Source organism: Vicugna pacos, chromosome 23, assembly GCF_048564905.1.
Source record: "Vicugna pacos chromosome 23, VicPac4, whole genome shotgun sequence".
NCBI lineage: Eukaryota > Metazoa > Chordata > Mammalia > Artiodactyla > Camelidae > Vicugna > Vicugna pacos.
In genome coordinates this window covers 16,822,421-16,839,488 of record NC_133009.1, presented here as the reverse complement: position 1 = coordinate 16,839,488, position 17,068 = coordinate 16,822,421, and the positions used below count along the sequence as shown (strand labels likewise).

General features: G+C 34.1%; 1 protein-coding gene across 3 annotated transcripts in view; it reads right to left on the bottom strand.

The window, feature by feature from the left end:
- Positions 1–988: 988 nt before the first annotated feature.
- The window catches only part of TRMT1L (tRNA methyltransferase 1L), a 29,904-nt gene continuing 13,824 nt past the window's right edge, over positions 989–17,068 (bottom strand). For 2 of the 3 annotated variants that reach the window (XM_006198788.4, XM_072948542.1), the window contains exons 8-15: positions 12,380–12,629; positions 11,771–11,983; positions 10,272–10,462; positions 7,643–7,721; positions 5,525–5,691; positions 4,793–4,852; positions 2,359–2,485; positions 989–2,248 (exon numbers count right to left, since the gene is read on the bottom strand). In XM_006198788.4, coding sequence (XP_006198850.1) covers positions 1,996–2,248; positions 2,359–2,485; positions 4,793–4,852; positions 5,525–5,691; positions 7,643–7,721; positions 10,272–10,462; positions 11,771–11,983; positions 12,380–12,629 — 1,340 coding nt within the window. In that variant the 3' untranslated portion in view covers positions 989–1,995. Of the gene's footprint in view, positions 2,249–2,358; positions 2,486–4,792; positions 4,853–5,524; positions 5,692–7,642; positions 7,722–10,098; positions 10,158–10,271; positions 10,463–11,770; positions 11,984–12,379; positions 12,630–17,068 lie in introns of those variants that run through there. The other variant, XM_072948543.1, reaches the window with a different exon arrangement.

Here is a 17,068-nt window from a genome sequence, read left to right as displayed (position 1 = left end):
TGGGTTTGTTTCTGCGCTCTCTTGTTTTTCATTGATCGGTGCCTGTTTCTGCACCAGTACCATGGTGTTTTGATTACTGAAACATTGTAGTATATAGTTTGAAGTCAGGGAGTATGATACCTCTAGATTTGTTCTTTTTTGGTAGTTCTGGGTCTTTTGCAGTTCTATATAAACTTCAGAATTATTTGTTCTACTTCTTTGAAAAATGTCATGGATATTTTGATAGGGATTGCATTAAATCTGTAGATTGCTTTGGGAAGTATGGATAGTTTAAAGTATTAATTCTTGTAATCCAAGAACATGAGATACCTTTTCATTTCTTTGTATCATTTATAGATTCCTTTGTCAGTGTTTTAGTTTTTAAAGTCTAGGTCTTTCACCTCCTTGGTTAAGTTTATTCCTAGGTATTTTATTCTATTTGATGTGATTTTTAAATGGAATTTTTTGTAGCTGGTATTCAGTTTAACAATACGTAGTAAATCACGTGGTCCATGTGCTGGTTTGCCTTATGAATTTATACTAATTTTTCTTAACTATTCAAAAGAAGAAACTAATAGCTTTTCTTTCTTTTTGTGATCATTTGTGAGTTATAATTTTAACTGGTAGGTATAATTGAGGCTTTTTTTAATGGTCATTTAGAAACTAACTTGCACTTCACCTATTCCATTATTTTAGTAAAATGTATAATTTTATAAATAGGGGAAAAGAAAAAGCATCCTTTTAGGGCTATCTTGTAATAACACAAAGAGATTTTCTTTTATTTCCACTAAACTCATATTCTATGTTGATATATTTCTCCCTGGATTTCTATGTATGTCATGGGAGTGCTTTTTTTTCTTATATAGTATATTTAAACCTTTCAGTTACTAATCTCTCCCCATTCTCCAAGGTTAATGCTTGTAAAAAAATTACTTCCTCTAAGAAATATTTCTCAAGTCCTTGAGACAAACATCAAAACTTTTGGTGTATCTTCTCATCCAAACTCTAATTCAAATGAGCAAGGACAATATTTATTAATGGAAACAAGATTTTTTTCCAACTGATTTTCGTAGTCATGTTAGCCTGAGCTACTTATACAAAAAATTAGCACATACACACATCAAAAAGCAAACAAAACAGAACAAAACCACTTCAAAAACCAAAAGTCCTCACTTCATAAATTCATAAGGTGACAAGTTTTTACTCCTGAGAGGTAGCACAACCAAGCGAATGAATATTGAACGTGCATTAACTGAGGCACTTGAGATCACCCAGTTTGTTTAATTTGTAACAAAATTTCTCCTCTTCAGAATTTAGTGCTTGTGAACAATTACTATATTAGAGCAATGGTCTCAGTTTATTTGACAAAATCTTACTTTGAAATTTAGTCATCTAGACCTTAAACATGTAAGAAAGAGGTACATCTATCTATCTCAGGCAAGTATTTAATTTCTAAAAAGCTAGTAATAAACTAAAAGATCAAGGTAGGGAGAGGTATGATTTCTTGAAACTCGGAACATACTTTAGCTCATAACTGTGAAATACATTAGTGACTCCAAAAGACAACATTGTTCTTACTCTGTTTAGGGCCATTTTAATAAAAGGCCTCTGGCTTTATCTTATCCACTCCAAACAGAAAAACAGAAATATCATGAGTCAGTTTAAGTAGAGATGTGATTAATAATAGTAAAGGATGGCTTCCACAATAGACATAAACTTTCTAACACTTTGCATGTGAAAATTTTCTGAGTTATTAAACAGTAGGGTGATCTCAGTCACAAATTTAGCTTCGTATGAAATGTTTTCATTAAAATTTTAAGTTTTCTTTAAAATAAGAAAAACTTGGAAAGCATAGCTCCCAAACCAGCTAAGTTAGAAACTGCTAATTTTCTGAATGAAAACAGCACTGTTTTCTGTTTTTACACCACTGAATTGAAAGAATAGAAAAAGCACTGCAGTTGGTATAGAGAACTATCAGGCCATCAATATGGACCTCTGGGGATAACCTCTTCACATTTACCATCTTCTGCAACCACTTGCTTCTGCTTTCTCATTCGCTGACATTTCGACCCTGTCAGCTACTGTATCTTCGGATGCTGGCTGGACGTGGCCCTCTGACTGTCCTCCAGTGTAGGTGGGGGTGCTGTATTTTAAAAGGATAGATTTAAACTGCATCAGAGGTGCATCTGTACGAACACCCATTGGGTCAAAATGAGTTCGGCTGACTCGAAAGCCTGCTTGAGAAAGATAGCACAAAAACTTTTTTAACCTGCAGCAAGGGAAGGAGAAAAAAAAATAATGAGGTTCTTGTACTTTTATTTAAATCACAATGTCATTAAAATATTAAATATATACACTGTCATTCACTGGCTGTCTTACTTTGGCATATTCATTCCTTTAATGCTGTGTCTATGGATGTTGTAGTAAAAGGGAGGATGTTCAGTATTGACATCAGTCTTTTGCTTCTTGGCTAAATTTATGATTGTTTCATTACTTTTCCTCTTTGCTGAAACATACATATATAAACACACAAAGTTAGCATTCTCTTAAAAGTTACAAGACAAACACTTTTATGACTATATAGTGTCTCAAGCCTAAATCCTCTGACACCATTTCAACCTGTCCAGTATTAATTTTTAAAATAAGAAATTTTATTGTAAGAATAAGATACAAAATAAGATGTTTATTACTGATGTTTTCACTATCCTTTACTGTAATTTTAATATTTAACTGTTTGCTGAGTCAGAACTTTGTTTTGATGTTCTTCAATTTTAAGCCTCCATTCTATTTCCATCTCCTGTAGAAAGCCATTTATGAATCCTGGGCCAGTTATCTCATAGATTTCATTACTGTCAACACTCCACTATTCAGAGTTTAAGTTCTATCATTTTTTTTCTTGTTTTATGTATTTTGGTCCTTTCTTCCCAAATTGTATTCTAAGTTCCTACGGATAACATCCTTCATTTCCATACTTGTATTCTCTACTGAATACAATGAGGGTTTGAACTGCATGACTGCGTGGGTGGGTCCACTTAAACGCAGACATTTCTCTATAATAAAAATGAGTACTACATGGTCTATAGTTGGTTGCATCTGTGGATGGAGGGCTGACTCTAAGTTATACATGGATTAATCCCTGGGTTGTTCGAGGGTCAACTGTATTTGATACTAGTAGGTCTTCAATCAACACAAAACCAACACAAAATTAAGTCTCAAGGGCTTGGATACAGAAATTTATAAAGGTAAACAGTGTGTGATCTCATTGCCTACTTCTTACCACAGTACTTAAGACTTTCCATTTTAAGTGAAAGGAATCGAGCAAGTAAGTTTATAGCAAAGTATCCTTTCAAAAATCACAAAAGGAAGACAGTTGAGATATCCAGGTTATGATAATGAGATTCTTCTCAATATTCAACTCTTAATTATTTCTATATGGATGTAATGGCCAAATCTCACGAAAAGTAATTAACATTCACTTAAGCAAAAGGTATTCAGAAGGCAAATTTGATGCGTGTAAGTGATTCAAAGATAAATATAAGTTATTGTTGAACAGTTGCCTTTGCACACAAAACAAAAACTCAGGGCTCCCCCATTAAATCAGGTAACTGAAACTTGATTATAGCCTCTCAAACCTAAGAAGGCGTATCTATCCCAGATTAAGGAAAGTCTGAGACTAAAAATGAGATACAATATCTTAATTATTTCTATTATCAGAAGTACATCAATTTTTTTGCCTGAGATTTTCTATCACTGAAGGTTTTATGCGTTGATAGACCAGTTTAGAAAAATCATTTAATTTTAGAGCTATTAACCCATAGAGATGAGTTTAATTTCCTTAATTGATTATGAGAGGCTCAGAAATTTTAAGTATTCAAAAACTTATGTTTTTTCCTTATTCTAAAAAGGATTTACAACTCTGTTAAGGGTGGGGTACCTGGCTGAAGTTACACAACAAGCACAAAAAAGTAGATTGATGCTCTTAAATCTGATGCTCTTTACAGTGTACCATAATGCCTTTTTCATCCCTCCAACAGAGAAATTAAGTGGAATAAATCATTTTAAGTGATCTGATTGTTAGCAAATTAGTTGAAGATGCCAAATGAATACAACTGTTGGAAAGAGCATGCAGTAATTATTAAACCATGCTACTAGCAGTTGAAATTTTCTTGTCTTTGAAGATCAACACTAAAATATTGAGCAACTAATAAAAATTACAGCTTGTAACTATAGTCCCCTGTTCTTTCAAACTTAACACTGTTTTCTTCTTTTTACTTGTATAAACACATTTAGAATCTAATGTCTTTTAAAAGCCTTAAACATTAAGGCACTGACGTTACAAATCTTAACACTCTTGATATGAATTTGCAATGCATTATACAAATATATTTTAAAGTATGCACACAACCTAAATTATTAAAGGCTATGTAATAAATTCTTATGGCTAGAGTATAGGGTCTTCTGGTTAATCAATGGAATTCCTATAAATCCTATATTGATAAAATTTACAAGAATTAGAATAAAATTTAATCTTTATCAAATATAATTTGATCTTGTTTTGGTTCACAGGCTTTTCAAGATCTTACAGTTCTTTCAAGGGGATCACCATAGAGATGTGAATGAAGTACATATTAATAGAAATTAAGAACTGTGCAAATGCCAGATAAACAGTTTACTGTAATTATGTTGTCAGTGTAATATGATAAAAATGCATTTTGAAGTGTGCTACTAACACAGTCTCTTCCAGCTATCCTTCTGCTGTGTGCCTTTTCGTACAGACACACACATATATATATGCACACATATGCATACGTACCTTGTGCAGTGTAATTATCTGCTGTGGTATCATCTGTTTTAATAAATACACCATATTCTTCTAAAATAAAAACAAATGGGAATGATAAAATATTTTACAGAATGACATTAAGCAACAATTCAAAGTTTAAATAAAAGCTTACTAAATTAAACGCACACTGCTTTAATGAAAATATAAAATTCTGTGACCAAAACAGGCTGCAAGAATTAATTTTACCCCTCTAAAAAGAGCTGCTTCGTCTAGTGACTTACGAGAATGCTGGTATGTCTAATAGGCTAACCGTTAAATCAACAGCCAGATAAAACTATAAAAGCCTATTTATACTAAAGAGAAAACAAAGGAGAAAAAACTTCGCTCTACTGAATGGTGAGTGTAAATCTAGCTTCCATGTCTCAATGGATATAAAGTTTTTGGCCACACTATTCTAAGAATTACCTAAGGTTTCTCTTTCTAGAGGGTAGATTACAGGGTAATAAAATTACAACAGACTTTTAGTTCTTTTTATCTACTAAAATTTAAAAAATATATCTTAACAAAATCATTATTCATTTCAGGTCCTGAATATAAACCTCACGAAAACTATGCAATTAAAAAAAACTAACGATATTATGATTCAATTCATTAAAGAGAATTTACTTAATACACACTACTTATATTGCTTTTGATTATAATATCAAATAAAAAAGGAGTAATTTTGATAGCAAATTTGTAAGCTAGTGTTCAATTAGTCACCTTGCTTGTTGAGATTTGAAGGTACATGGACTGAAAACTGACTTTGAGGAGTACACTCTGACTCGAAGATTAAAGTCTTTATTAGGGTCTGAATGTCATCTAAACCATGGTGAACAGATTCACATAGCATTCTTTTGAGGAATCCAGTATTGAAAAGGGAACTTGACCTGAAAAAAGAGGAAAATATAATTGGGTTCAAGGAATGTTTTCTTTAAAGAAAAAAAAAGTTCGTAATTATACTACAACCAAGATCATTTTCCCACACCTTTTATCATGTCAGTTCTCTAAGTTACTGGGATTAGTCAAGGAAATTTTATTTACAGTAAGTCAACAAGAATTTATTGAGCCCTCGTAAGTGCTCAGTCCTGTGGTACACAGAGGTGTAGGATAAACCAAAAGTATAAAATTCACTATTTACCCAATGAAAGCCTATAAATCTAGTCAGGATCTAGACGGGGGGGTAATGCAAGGTTTCCACAATGCATATTCCTGTCAGTACTAGTAAACCTCAATTCCAGTGTGTATATGGTAGGTGGGGTGGGGTGAGGTGTAGCTGGGGGAGACACATGAGAATTCCCTGTGCTGGTGGTGATGTGGTTAAAAAACAGCCCAGGGCTGAGTCTGATTTGCTTCCTATTTAATTTGAGAATCAAAGGTATAATGGACAGAATATGAAATGTCAAGTCAGATAAACCTGGATTCCCATCCTGGCTCCACCACTCACTTGCTGTGTAGTCTTGAGTGGTTACTGCTTTTGAGTCTCATATTGCTCAGCATAATATGGAAAATAAAGCCTCCCACAGACTTGTTATGGGAATTAAATGAGATAGCACACTTACAACCCCTAGTACGAAGTGTATCCTCAAGGAATAGTAGCTATTATTAGCAAATATGTATGAAAGGATGTATGATTTTAACGTGTCAAATGAGTGATCAATATAAGATTTACTAAAAGAATTTAAAGATTAATTTGGGTTGAAGAACTAAGGAGTGACCTCAAAGATGTAGAATCTGAATGGAGGTAGGGAAGGGGGAAGAGATTCTGGATGAGAGTAAAGACATGAACAATGGCTTTGAGTGAGGAAATCATAAGTGATGGTTTAGAATTCAGTCTTGGGAGTTAGAAAACTGAGTTCTGGCCCTGCCTGTGCTACAAACTGAATGGTGGGGGGTCAGTTTTAGCCAACACTTAAACATACTGTGCCATGATTCTCTCATCTGTAAAATAATGGAACAACTGGGCTAGGAGATCTTCCTTCAGGATTCAGCAACCTAGTATTCTTAATTTACCCAGTTCTACAATTAGTGAGTAGGATCAGTGTGTAGCAGATGACAGAGATAAGAGAGTACTACAAGGTAAGACTGGCCAGGACATTCTTAATCTAAGGGTATTTACATGAAATGAAGATTAAATAAATGGGTATCAGCATAAATATGTTGTTGACCACTGGGTTAATTTTTAAGCTTAGCTGTGTAAAGTAATGAGGTTGAAGTCTGCCACAGTTCTTGTCACAATGCTGTTAGGAATCTCAAATTTCTACTAGACTCTCTAGTGACAAGCTTACGGTAAGGATTCTGAGAAGAATACTTCAACTTAAAGGCATTAAATACACAAAAACTAGTTACTAAGGTGCAAAAGCACACATACATTATTTGCAGCTGTGTCTCATCTAAACAGCTTTACCTAACACAGAAGCAGACATTTACATGCTCTTACTTATAATAAATTCCTCAAAGACCTTTTGTATTAGTTGACTGGTTTATAGAAAGTTACGGTGATCACTTTACAATCATATCCTAGGTCTACCATTATCAGCTGGAAAAAAGCCTCATTCTTACTATGCAGAAATGAATTGTCTGTCTGTACATCAGCCAGGCTTCTCTTTGATCCTGCTGCCTCTTAACACTGTCTCAAACTTGGGAGAATAATGGTATAGAAAAATCTGAAAACAAAACACCTCAGGTTCACAGGGGCAGAAGAGTCATAATTATTTACCCAAACTTAAAAAAAAAAATTGAACCTAAATTTGCTTCTCTTTTACCACACATAACCAAAAGTCAGCGATCAAATCAATACATAAATCAATTGTGAATATATTATTACGCTTAGGCACATACCATAGAGGTCCAAGCTCTATTGCTGTCTTGCCAGGCATGCTTCCATGACAGTTACAGGGTAGCTGTCTATATGGGTTTTCTGTGAAAAGACAATAAATAGAGAAATCAAAGAAGAAATGACAATGTAAACAGGAGTAATTTTACATTAACAATAATTTGCAGCTACTATATACTGAGGATCTACTATGTGCCAGGTATCATGCTATTTTATATGCATTAAAAAATTTCATCCTTACAACTGTCTGAAGTAGGTACTGTTAAGATCTCAGTTATACAGATCAGAGGATTAAAGCTTAAGAGAGATGTAGAAATCCATGTCAAGTGATTTATGAGAGGCATAAATTTTACTAGCTTTTAGTCACTATACTACCTGGAATAATTCAAGTAGGCCAGAGTCTTGTAAATTCCACAAGATACCAGTATTTTAGAATTAGTTGACTGTGGTATAATTTACACGCAATAAAATGTATACATTATATGTGGATAGGTTGATGAGCTTTGACAAATATATATTCCCTTGCAACAAATATTCCATCAAAATAAAGACATTTCTCATAAATTAACTCTTCTGCAACTGGGAAGAAAATGCAGGGAACATCTATTCTCTAGACTTGATTCATGTTCAGCCCCAAAAATGTAGGCCAGAAGAAACTAATTCACTTTTAAGATCGCCAGGTCATCCAAATCTGGGTGGCAGCTGTTTCCTCAGGGGCACCCGATCCACAGTGGGCAATCAACATGTTAAAGAGCAGTGAAAGACTGAATGTAATCAGAGGGACTTGGGGAGGTACAAGAGCTGTTCTTAGCTTCCAAGAAGGGGCGATATTCTACTATGGACTTTTCAGTTCACTTAAATCAGACTCTCTCCAACTAAGTTCTCCCAGGCCATTCTTGGATTGATCATTCACTTTTTTGGAATGGCTGATGTGATCATCTGGTCCTAGACAGATCAAGAACCCAGGATTATGGTGGTAGGGACATAGACCTAGATAGCCTCTTGCTATCTGATGTCACTCTTTCTTATTCAATGCAGTTAATTGGCATAATGCACAGTTGTAAAATTGTATTTTATATTTACTTAAAGGCTACCTACATTGTTTGTTCCTCGGTTTCCATTTAAGCCTTAAAGGAAGGTGCAGTTATCACTGACCTTAGCTTTGTTAAGAATGATGTTCCTCAAACCTTATAAGAATATATTAAAGAAATCTTTGAAACCATTAAATAACTAAATTACAAATACTGCAGGCAGTATTACCCAGATTAGGGTGATTTACATTTACAGTTCTGTCAATTGCACCCACTTACCGCAGGCAGCACACACATGAATCTGTATCAGTCAGTCTGTTTCCTGATGCACTTTGTAAAATGCTCCTATCATACAACCTATGTCTTTTCTCAAGCTCCTTGCCTAGGAATTCTCAAGGACATGACAGGATGCCCTCAACTCCCACCATCAATGAACACTGTAGCAAAGGGACTTAAGAGAAATAAAAAGCATACTAGGTTCTTAGGAAGCTTCAAAACCACAATATCTCTACCTTCCTTAATTTAATGTGAGCAAAATAAACTACAAACTAGTTTGTTTATTTACTTGTTGAGCAAAAATGGATCCAATGTCAGAACACCCTGAAAATAGAGCTTTGAGAAGGGATTGCCTTAACAGATATTAAACACTAAAAATCTTCTATAATCAAAACACTGGAATGGAGGTGTATGAATGCACATCCAACCACTGGAAAAGAACAGAAAATGGATAAACTCCAATACATGTGGGCTTTCAGCATAAGATAAAGAAGATATTCTCAAATCACTGGAGAAGAGGTGAACCATTCAATAAAACATAACCTCCCTTGAATAACTGAGGAATAAGAAAGCTCTTTCTAACTACAGATAAAATACAGAATCATTAAGAAGTTTTATTAACTTTACAATAGCAACAATGAAAAACTTCATGAAAGACTTTTAAAAAAAAAGATGCAAACAAGTGGCAAAAATGCGAAAAAATATCTGCAACTGTCATATAATATCATAAGGATTAAACTCTAATATGTAAAGAGTTCTTAAAAATCCACATTACAAAAATGCCAAGAACCTACCAGAAAACAATGGGCAACTGTTTATACGTCCTAGAAAAGCAAAATAGAAACAGCCTGCTGAGGGCACAAGCCACATCCTTTTCCTTGATTCCCCAAGGCCTGGCATATAGTAGAGGCTCAATAAATGTTTACTAAATGAATTTTATAACTGATGGCTTTTATATTCAGCCAGAAACATGAAAATTACTTTTAAAAAAATAAAATTAATAATTTGAAACAGCCTAGATAAAGAGATAATCTGACTTAATGTTCCTAAAATTAGTGACAGTGGAAACTAAGTTATTTCTAGATGTTTCAACAGAGGGCAGGGCTAGAGAGCAAAAATTGTACAGTATGAGTAAATGACTTTAATGAACTCACACGAATGTCTTGTCTGATGAAAGGAAATCCAGTATAGGAAATAAAGTTAGCACTGTAATCTTTAAAATCAAAGGACAACAATATGTATAATTAGGGGTGTGATAAAGGCTTATTCATTGGAGGCTTATACATAAATTAAACACAATGTACAGTTAAGAGAGACTTGAATTTACCTTCTACCATATTACCATCCTTCTGAAAAATTCTCTCTTCACACCACTGACAGTGGATTAGGTACTGAATCTTCTTGGCTGTTTCATCTGCAGAAGTGGGTCCCCTCAAAACTCTCACAACAACCAACACAAAATGTTCTAGAGCCACTGCAAACAGTACTTCTATGCCTTTGTTGCATCGAGCTGCAGCTCTGGAAAAAATTTTTAAAGTTATTTTGGGAGCTTATCATGTTCCTTTGTTTGACATTACACTGACAATACTAACCTGGACAGTGCACTACAGACAGGTTATGGGAAAATAAGGAAAATTCTACTCTTAGTAGCAGTGCTTTTATAAGATCATTACTATAACTTTTATACGAATTAAAAGACAGGAAGTGCAGAATGCTTGGCAGGATTTCAGTAACGACACATTTTCCCTTATGATATCTTCTCAATATTCTCTGGTTTTCAGTGTCATTTTATTGTTGTCACCACTATCTTTCTTTAAATCCACTTTTTCCTATAAAAGCTTTTTCCACACAATATGTGTTTATTGAGTACTAACTACATGTGGGACTGTATGCAAGCTGCTGAAAGTTCAGTGAAAGATGAACAGGCAAAGTCCTTGTCATTACTACTTTCAAAGACTTTTGGGTCAAACTCTACTTGATACACCGTTTATGTACTTAGTTTTCCCTCTACAGTATACACTAACTTAAACTTAGTTTATATGTACTGATTTGAATTTGCTGTTATAAACATTTTTAAGTATGTACAATAAATAGGTTCTTGGCTTGTACCACTGAACAGTAAAGTTTTCAGTTAATTAGTAATAACCCTAAAGGTCTATGAAGTCAAACCACCTGTACTTCTGCTGAGGTAGGAACTTCAATCAGAACGCTGTGAGACTAGGGTCAGGGCCAGTGAGTGAGCTGGCTGATCATTATCTGTAATCTAAATGTCCATTTATATTATATCATTATATTACTCCTCCAGCATAATTTTCTGAATAAAATGGGTGCTCAAAAAAAAAAGTCTTCCTTTCTTCAACTGTTTAGAAATTCTGATGAGAAACAGAGAAAACTTTGTTTTATAGGTAAGATCATTTTTCAGAATCAAGTTTATAAGCCATGATTTTATTCAAACTACATAAAGCACATAAGATGAAATGGACATTAAAAAATGATTGTTTCTAAATTTAAAAACAATCTTTGTTTTCCCTTTTCATGGTGCTATCTCCTATCTACCCTATGTGGTTGAAATAAACTGATTTAAAATTAACTTTCATTTTTATGGTTTCTTTCTTACTACTTCATTTTAATAACATTTTAAATTGGATAGTAAATTGACTATTTTAGGCGCAAGCTTTTAAATCAAATTCAAACATACAACGTAAGATTACTAAACAAACCAAGATTACAGAGAAATTTTGAAAAATGAAATAAGGACTTCTCGTAGTATTATTTCTTTTTATAAAACACCCAAACATATTAGGTACACTGCTGGCCATTTGGTACCTTGCCACTGCAGCTACAACAATTCTGGCTGCTAGTTCCTTGTAATATTCAGTTCGAACAATGTTACAGCCATAGTGACGCCGGGCAACATGTTGTGCCTTGGCATATAAAGAACTGATATCTGTAGAAGTCACCGACACTATGCCAAGGTTTCTTATATTTCTGAATGCAGAATCTAGATAGTTCACTGATGTTCCAAAAGGGTCTAGGTGTCTAAAATCAGAAAGAACATAGACATATTTAAAATCATACCAGTATGCAAAATTATACCAGTGTCATTATTTCTAGTGATAATATTCCACAGATTCAAAAGTACACAAATCTATTTTAAATGCATAATTATGCTTTTAAAGGAGAAATAAAATGATCATATGATTTGTTATATATATATAAATTAATCAGGCTTAGAGGAAAACTCACGCCCAGGCATTTTATTTCAAATGTCAGAAAACGTTCTTACTGTATATTCCTTAGGCCAATGCCAAAATAACCATATTAATTTAAATAAACAAACAACAAACTATCTTAATTTTTAACTGTCCCCTCCCTACCCCACCTCCCCAAAACCCAAGTCAATTCGGAAAGTGATAAAAAAAAATTTTCACTTACATGAAATCAAAAGATCTCAAATGCATCAGTACATTGGCATCCATTTTGGTCACCTTAATATTACCAGGGTTTTCCTCTCCTTCTTCAAGAATATCATCACTCTCTTCCTTTTCTTTGCTGTCCACCACAACTTTCAATTTGTTTAAATGGCAGTTCTCCTGAATTAATGTCACGGAGTTTTCATTCAAATCATTTATTGTAACTTTGACTGCATTTCCAAGATGTTTTGCCCATTGTAATCCCATTATCCCTTAGAAGAAATTGGAAGACAAATGAGTTTTTAGATTGTAATAATTAAAGAATAAAAATAATATAATAATAATAATTTTACAAATAATAAAAAAGCTGTTTCAAAAATCTTAACATTTTTTGTTAGTAATTCTAATTCTACTTTCTCACTGAAAAGCCTCTGAAGAAAATTTACCACACACACACACACACAAACACACACAAAAATGTTAATTTTTATTAACAGTTGTTATAAAACTTTCCTAAAGTACCTTTTCATCTTCATGTCTGTCCTCTATTTGAGGGCATAGGTAAGATTTTTTTTTTCCTTACAATGGAAAACTTTTTTCAAACAAAAGCTTACAGAGAAACCTAACACACAACCTAAGAGTGGGGTTACTCTGCTTGAAGGGAAGATGGGACTTTGGAACTCCTCCTGCTGCAAAATACAAAAGCAACTTTCCTGGACCAACACTTTTCAAATACTGCAAAACAGCATCACTGTGAATTAAAAAGAACAACTTTGTATGTGTAAGTAAATGATCAAGAGGAAATGAGAAAAAGAGGCCCCTTCTCACAGGCTTTCTACACCTACTGGATTTGAGTCATAAGGGACATTCATTAAAAAATATCAGATGGTGACACAAGCCTAGCCAACATGGATTAGAAAACCCCCATTTACTGGAAGTATTAACCACCTTCTCCATACATGTACCTCATAAATGTAAAAAATTAACATCTACTATGTGCCATGGTCTTCACATACATTTTTGTATCCTTATAACAAGCTTGTGAAATAAGTTCTAATACCCATATTTTAGAGATGGGGAAACATGCAAAAAGACTCCTATGAGCCTGATTTAAGTTTACAAAGACACATTAAAAAGAAAAAACTGAAAAATCTCCATACAAAACAATAGCTATAGTGATTTCAGGTGAAAAAAACAAGTGGTTCACTGCAGCACTACTTACAATAGCCAACCTAAGTGTCCATTGATGGATGAATGAATAAAAAATATGCAGTATCTGCATACATAAAAATAGAAAAAGAAATTTGGACAAAATGACACAGCAGAGGAATATGTTCCAGACAATGGAATAGGATAAAATCGTAGAAGAAAAACTAAGAGAAGTGGAGATAGGCAACCTACCCAAGAGTTCAGAGTAATGACCGTAAAGATGATCAAAGAACTCGGGAGGAGAATGGAAACACAGAGCGAGAAGTAAGAAGTTTTAAAAAATAGTCAGAAAATAGAATAAACAACCAAACGTTGAAGAATACAATAACTGAAATGAAAAATACACTAGAAGGAATCAATAGTAAATTAAATGAGGCAGAGGGACAGATCAGTGAGCTGGAAGACAAGAGTAGAGGATATCACTACTACAGAACAGAAAAAAGAATGAAAGGAAATGATGACAGTTTAAGAGACCTCTGTCTGGGACAACATGAAGCACATTAATATTCATATTATAGGGGGCCCATAGAGAGAAGAGAGAGAAAGGACCTGAGAAAGTATTTGGAGATAGTAGCTGAAAAATTCCCTCACTTGTGAAAGGAAACAGTCATCTAAATCCAGGAAGCACAGAATCCCATACAGGATTAACCTAAGAGGAATACACCTAGACTCACTGTAATTAACATGATAAAAATTAAAGGTAAAGAAAAAAATAGTAAGAGCAACAAATAACATACAAACGAACTCCCATAAGACTATCAACTGATTTTTCAAGAGAAACTCTGCAGGCCAGAAGGGAGTGGGCACAATATATTTAAAGTGATGAAAGGGAAAAACCTACAACCAAGAATACTCTACCCAGTAAGGCTCTCATTCAGATTTGATAGAGAAATCAAAAGACTTACAGATTAACAAAAGCTGTAAGAATTCAGCACCACCAAATCAGCTTTACAACAAATGCTAAAAGAATTTCTCTAAGGAGAAAAGGCCACAACTAGAAATGGTAAAGGCAAACATACAAAGGAATTTCTCTAAGGAGAAAAGGCCACAACTAGAAATGGTAAAGGCAAACATACAGTAAAGGTAGGCAATCATACACAGAACTAGTAGGAAGGTTGAAAGACAAAAGTAATAAAATCATCTTATTCACAATGAGCAGTTAAGGAATACACAAAACAATTAAATGTAAAATATGATATCAAACACAGTAATTCTGAGAGTAGGAGAGTACAAATGCAGGGTATTTAAAATGCATTTGAAATTAAGAGAGCAACCTAAAGCAATCACATATATATAGAGAGACTGCTATACTACATAAAAACCAAAAATCTGTAATAGATATACATATAAAAAAGAAAAAAGAATCCAAACATAACACTAAAGATACTCATCAAAAAACAAGACAACTAAAATAGAAATGGAAAAAAATATCTACAAAAACAAATCCAAAATAATTAACAAAATGTCAATAAGAACATACACAGTGGCAATTACCTTCAATGTAAACAGACTAAATGCTCCAACCAAAAGACACAGACTAGCTGAATGGATACAAAAACAAGACCCACATATATGCTGTCTACAAGAAATTCACTTCAGATCTAGAGACACATACAGAGTGAAATTGAGGGGATGGGAAAAGGTATTCCATGTAAATGGAAATCAAAAGAAAGCCAGAGTCACAATACTTTTATCAGATAAGATAGACTTTAAAACAAAGGCTATAAAAAAAGACAAAGAAGGACATTGCTGGGAAACAAGCTGCTGGAAAACAAGCAACTAGAAAACAAGCTGCACCTAAATTTTCACGAGCTTAAAATATTATATTCACACTTACTTGCTTAAAATGCACATGCTTGCTTTGTTTTAATGTTTTACCCAGTAGATGACCTATAACACGTATTAAGCTAAAGAAAATTTGTGAAGGACAATCCTGAGATTGACCATAAGAGCACGAAGGAGGGCAGATGTTTCCTTAGGGTAAAACAATGGATGGTCCTGAAAAGCCAGATCATCCATTAACAGAACTTTGTTCTGGCACGAAAGCATGTGGCTTAACCCAGGGGAAATATTTGCTATCTCAAGATATCCTGGAGGCAATAACAGGACAGACTTAGATATTTTGCATACCCCAAGGAGGGTGATTTCCTGGAAGGGATAGGCCTGAAATTAATCAGTTAATCAGCAAGCAGAACTTAGTGCTTAACGCATGGAATATCTAAAGCCCCACCTCTTTGATCCCATTTTTTTCTGAGCTGCATACTCCTAGTAAATATGATGTCCACCAGGCTTTCAGCACTCTAGATCTATGAGATCTTGAGTCCCCTGGTCCCATCTTTGCTCTTTACTTTGTCTCTTTGTTTCTTAAGTCTTGGCGTCGCCAGTCCTCAGACACGGTCCCATGCTGCGCTGGATGTAGCAGGATACTACATAATGATCAAATGATAAATCCAAGAAGATCTAACAATTGTAAATACATATGCACCCAGATAGATGCACCTCAATATTTAAGGCAAACATTAACAGACATAAAAGGAGAAATTGACAACACAATAATAGTGGAGGACTTTAGCACCCCACTTACATCAATGGACAGATAATCCAGACAAAAAATAAATAAGGAAACATAGGCCTTAAATGACACATTAGACCAGATGGACTTTGAAGACATGAAGATCCAAAACCTCTGGGACACAGCAAAAGCAGTTCTAAGAAGGAAAGAAATCATAAAGATTAGAGCAGACATAAATGAAATAAGAGACAAAAAAACAACAGAAAAGATCAATGAAACTAAAAGTTAATTCTTTGAAAAGATAAAATTGATAAACCTTTAGCCAGACTTATAAAGAAAAAAAGGGAGAGGGACCAAATAAAGTCAGAAATGAAAAAGGAGAAGTTATAACTGACACCACAGAAATACAAAAGATCATAAGAGGCTGCTATGAGCAACTATACACCAACAAAATGGACAATCTAGAAGAAATGGACAATTTTGTAGAAAGGTACAATCTCTCAAGACTGAACTAGGAATAAACAGAAAATATGAGCAGACCAATTACCAGTACTTAAAATTGAATTAGTAATTTTAAAACTCCCAACAAACAGAAGTCTGGGACCAGATGACCTCAAGGTGATTCCACCAAACATTTAGAGAAGAGCCAATACCTATCATTCTGAAACTATTCCAAAAAACGGCAGAGGAAGAAACACTTTCCAACTCATTCTGTGAGGCCACCATCACTCTGATACAAAAACCAGAGAAAAATATCACAAAAAATGAACATTACAGGCCGATATCACTGATGAATATAGATGCAGAAATCCTCAACAAAATGCTAGCAAACCAACTCCAAAAATATATACATCATGATCAAGGGGGATTTATCCCAGGCATGCAAGAATTTTTCAATATCTACGAAGCAAGCAATGTGATACACCACATTAACAAACTGAAGAATAAAACTCATACAATCATCTCAATAGATGCAGAAAAAGCTTTTGA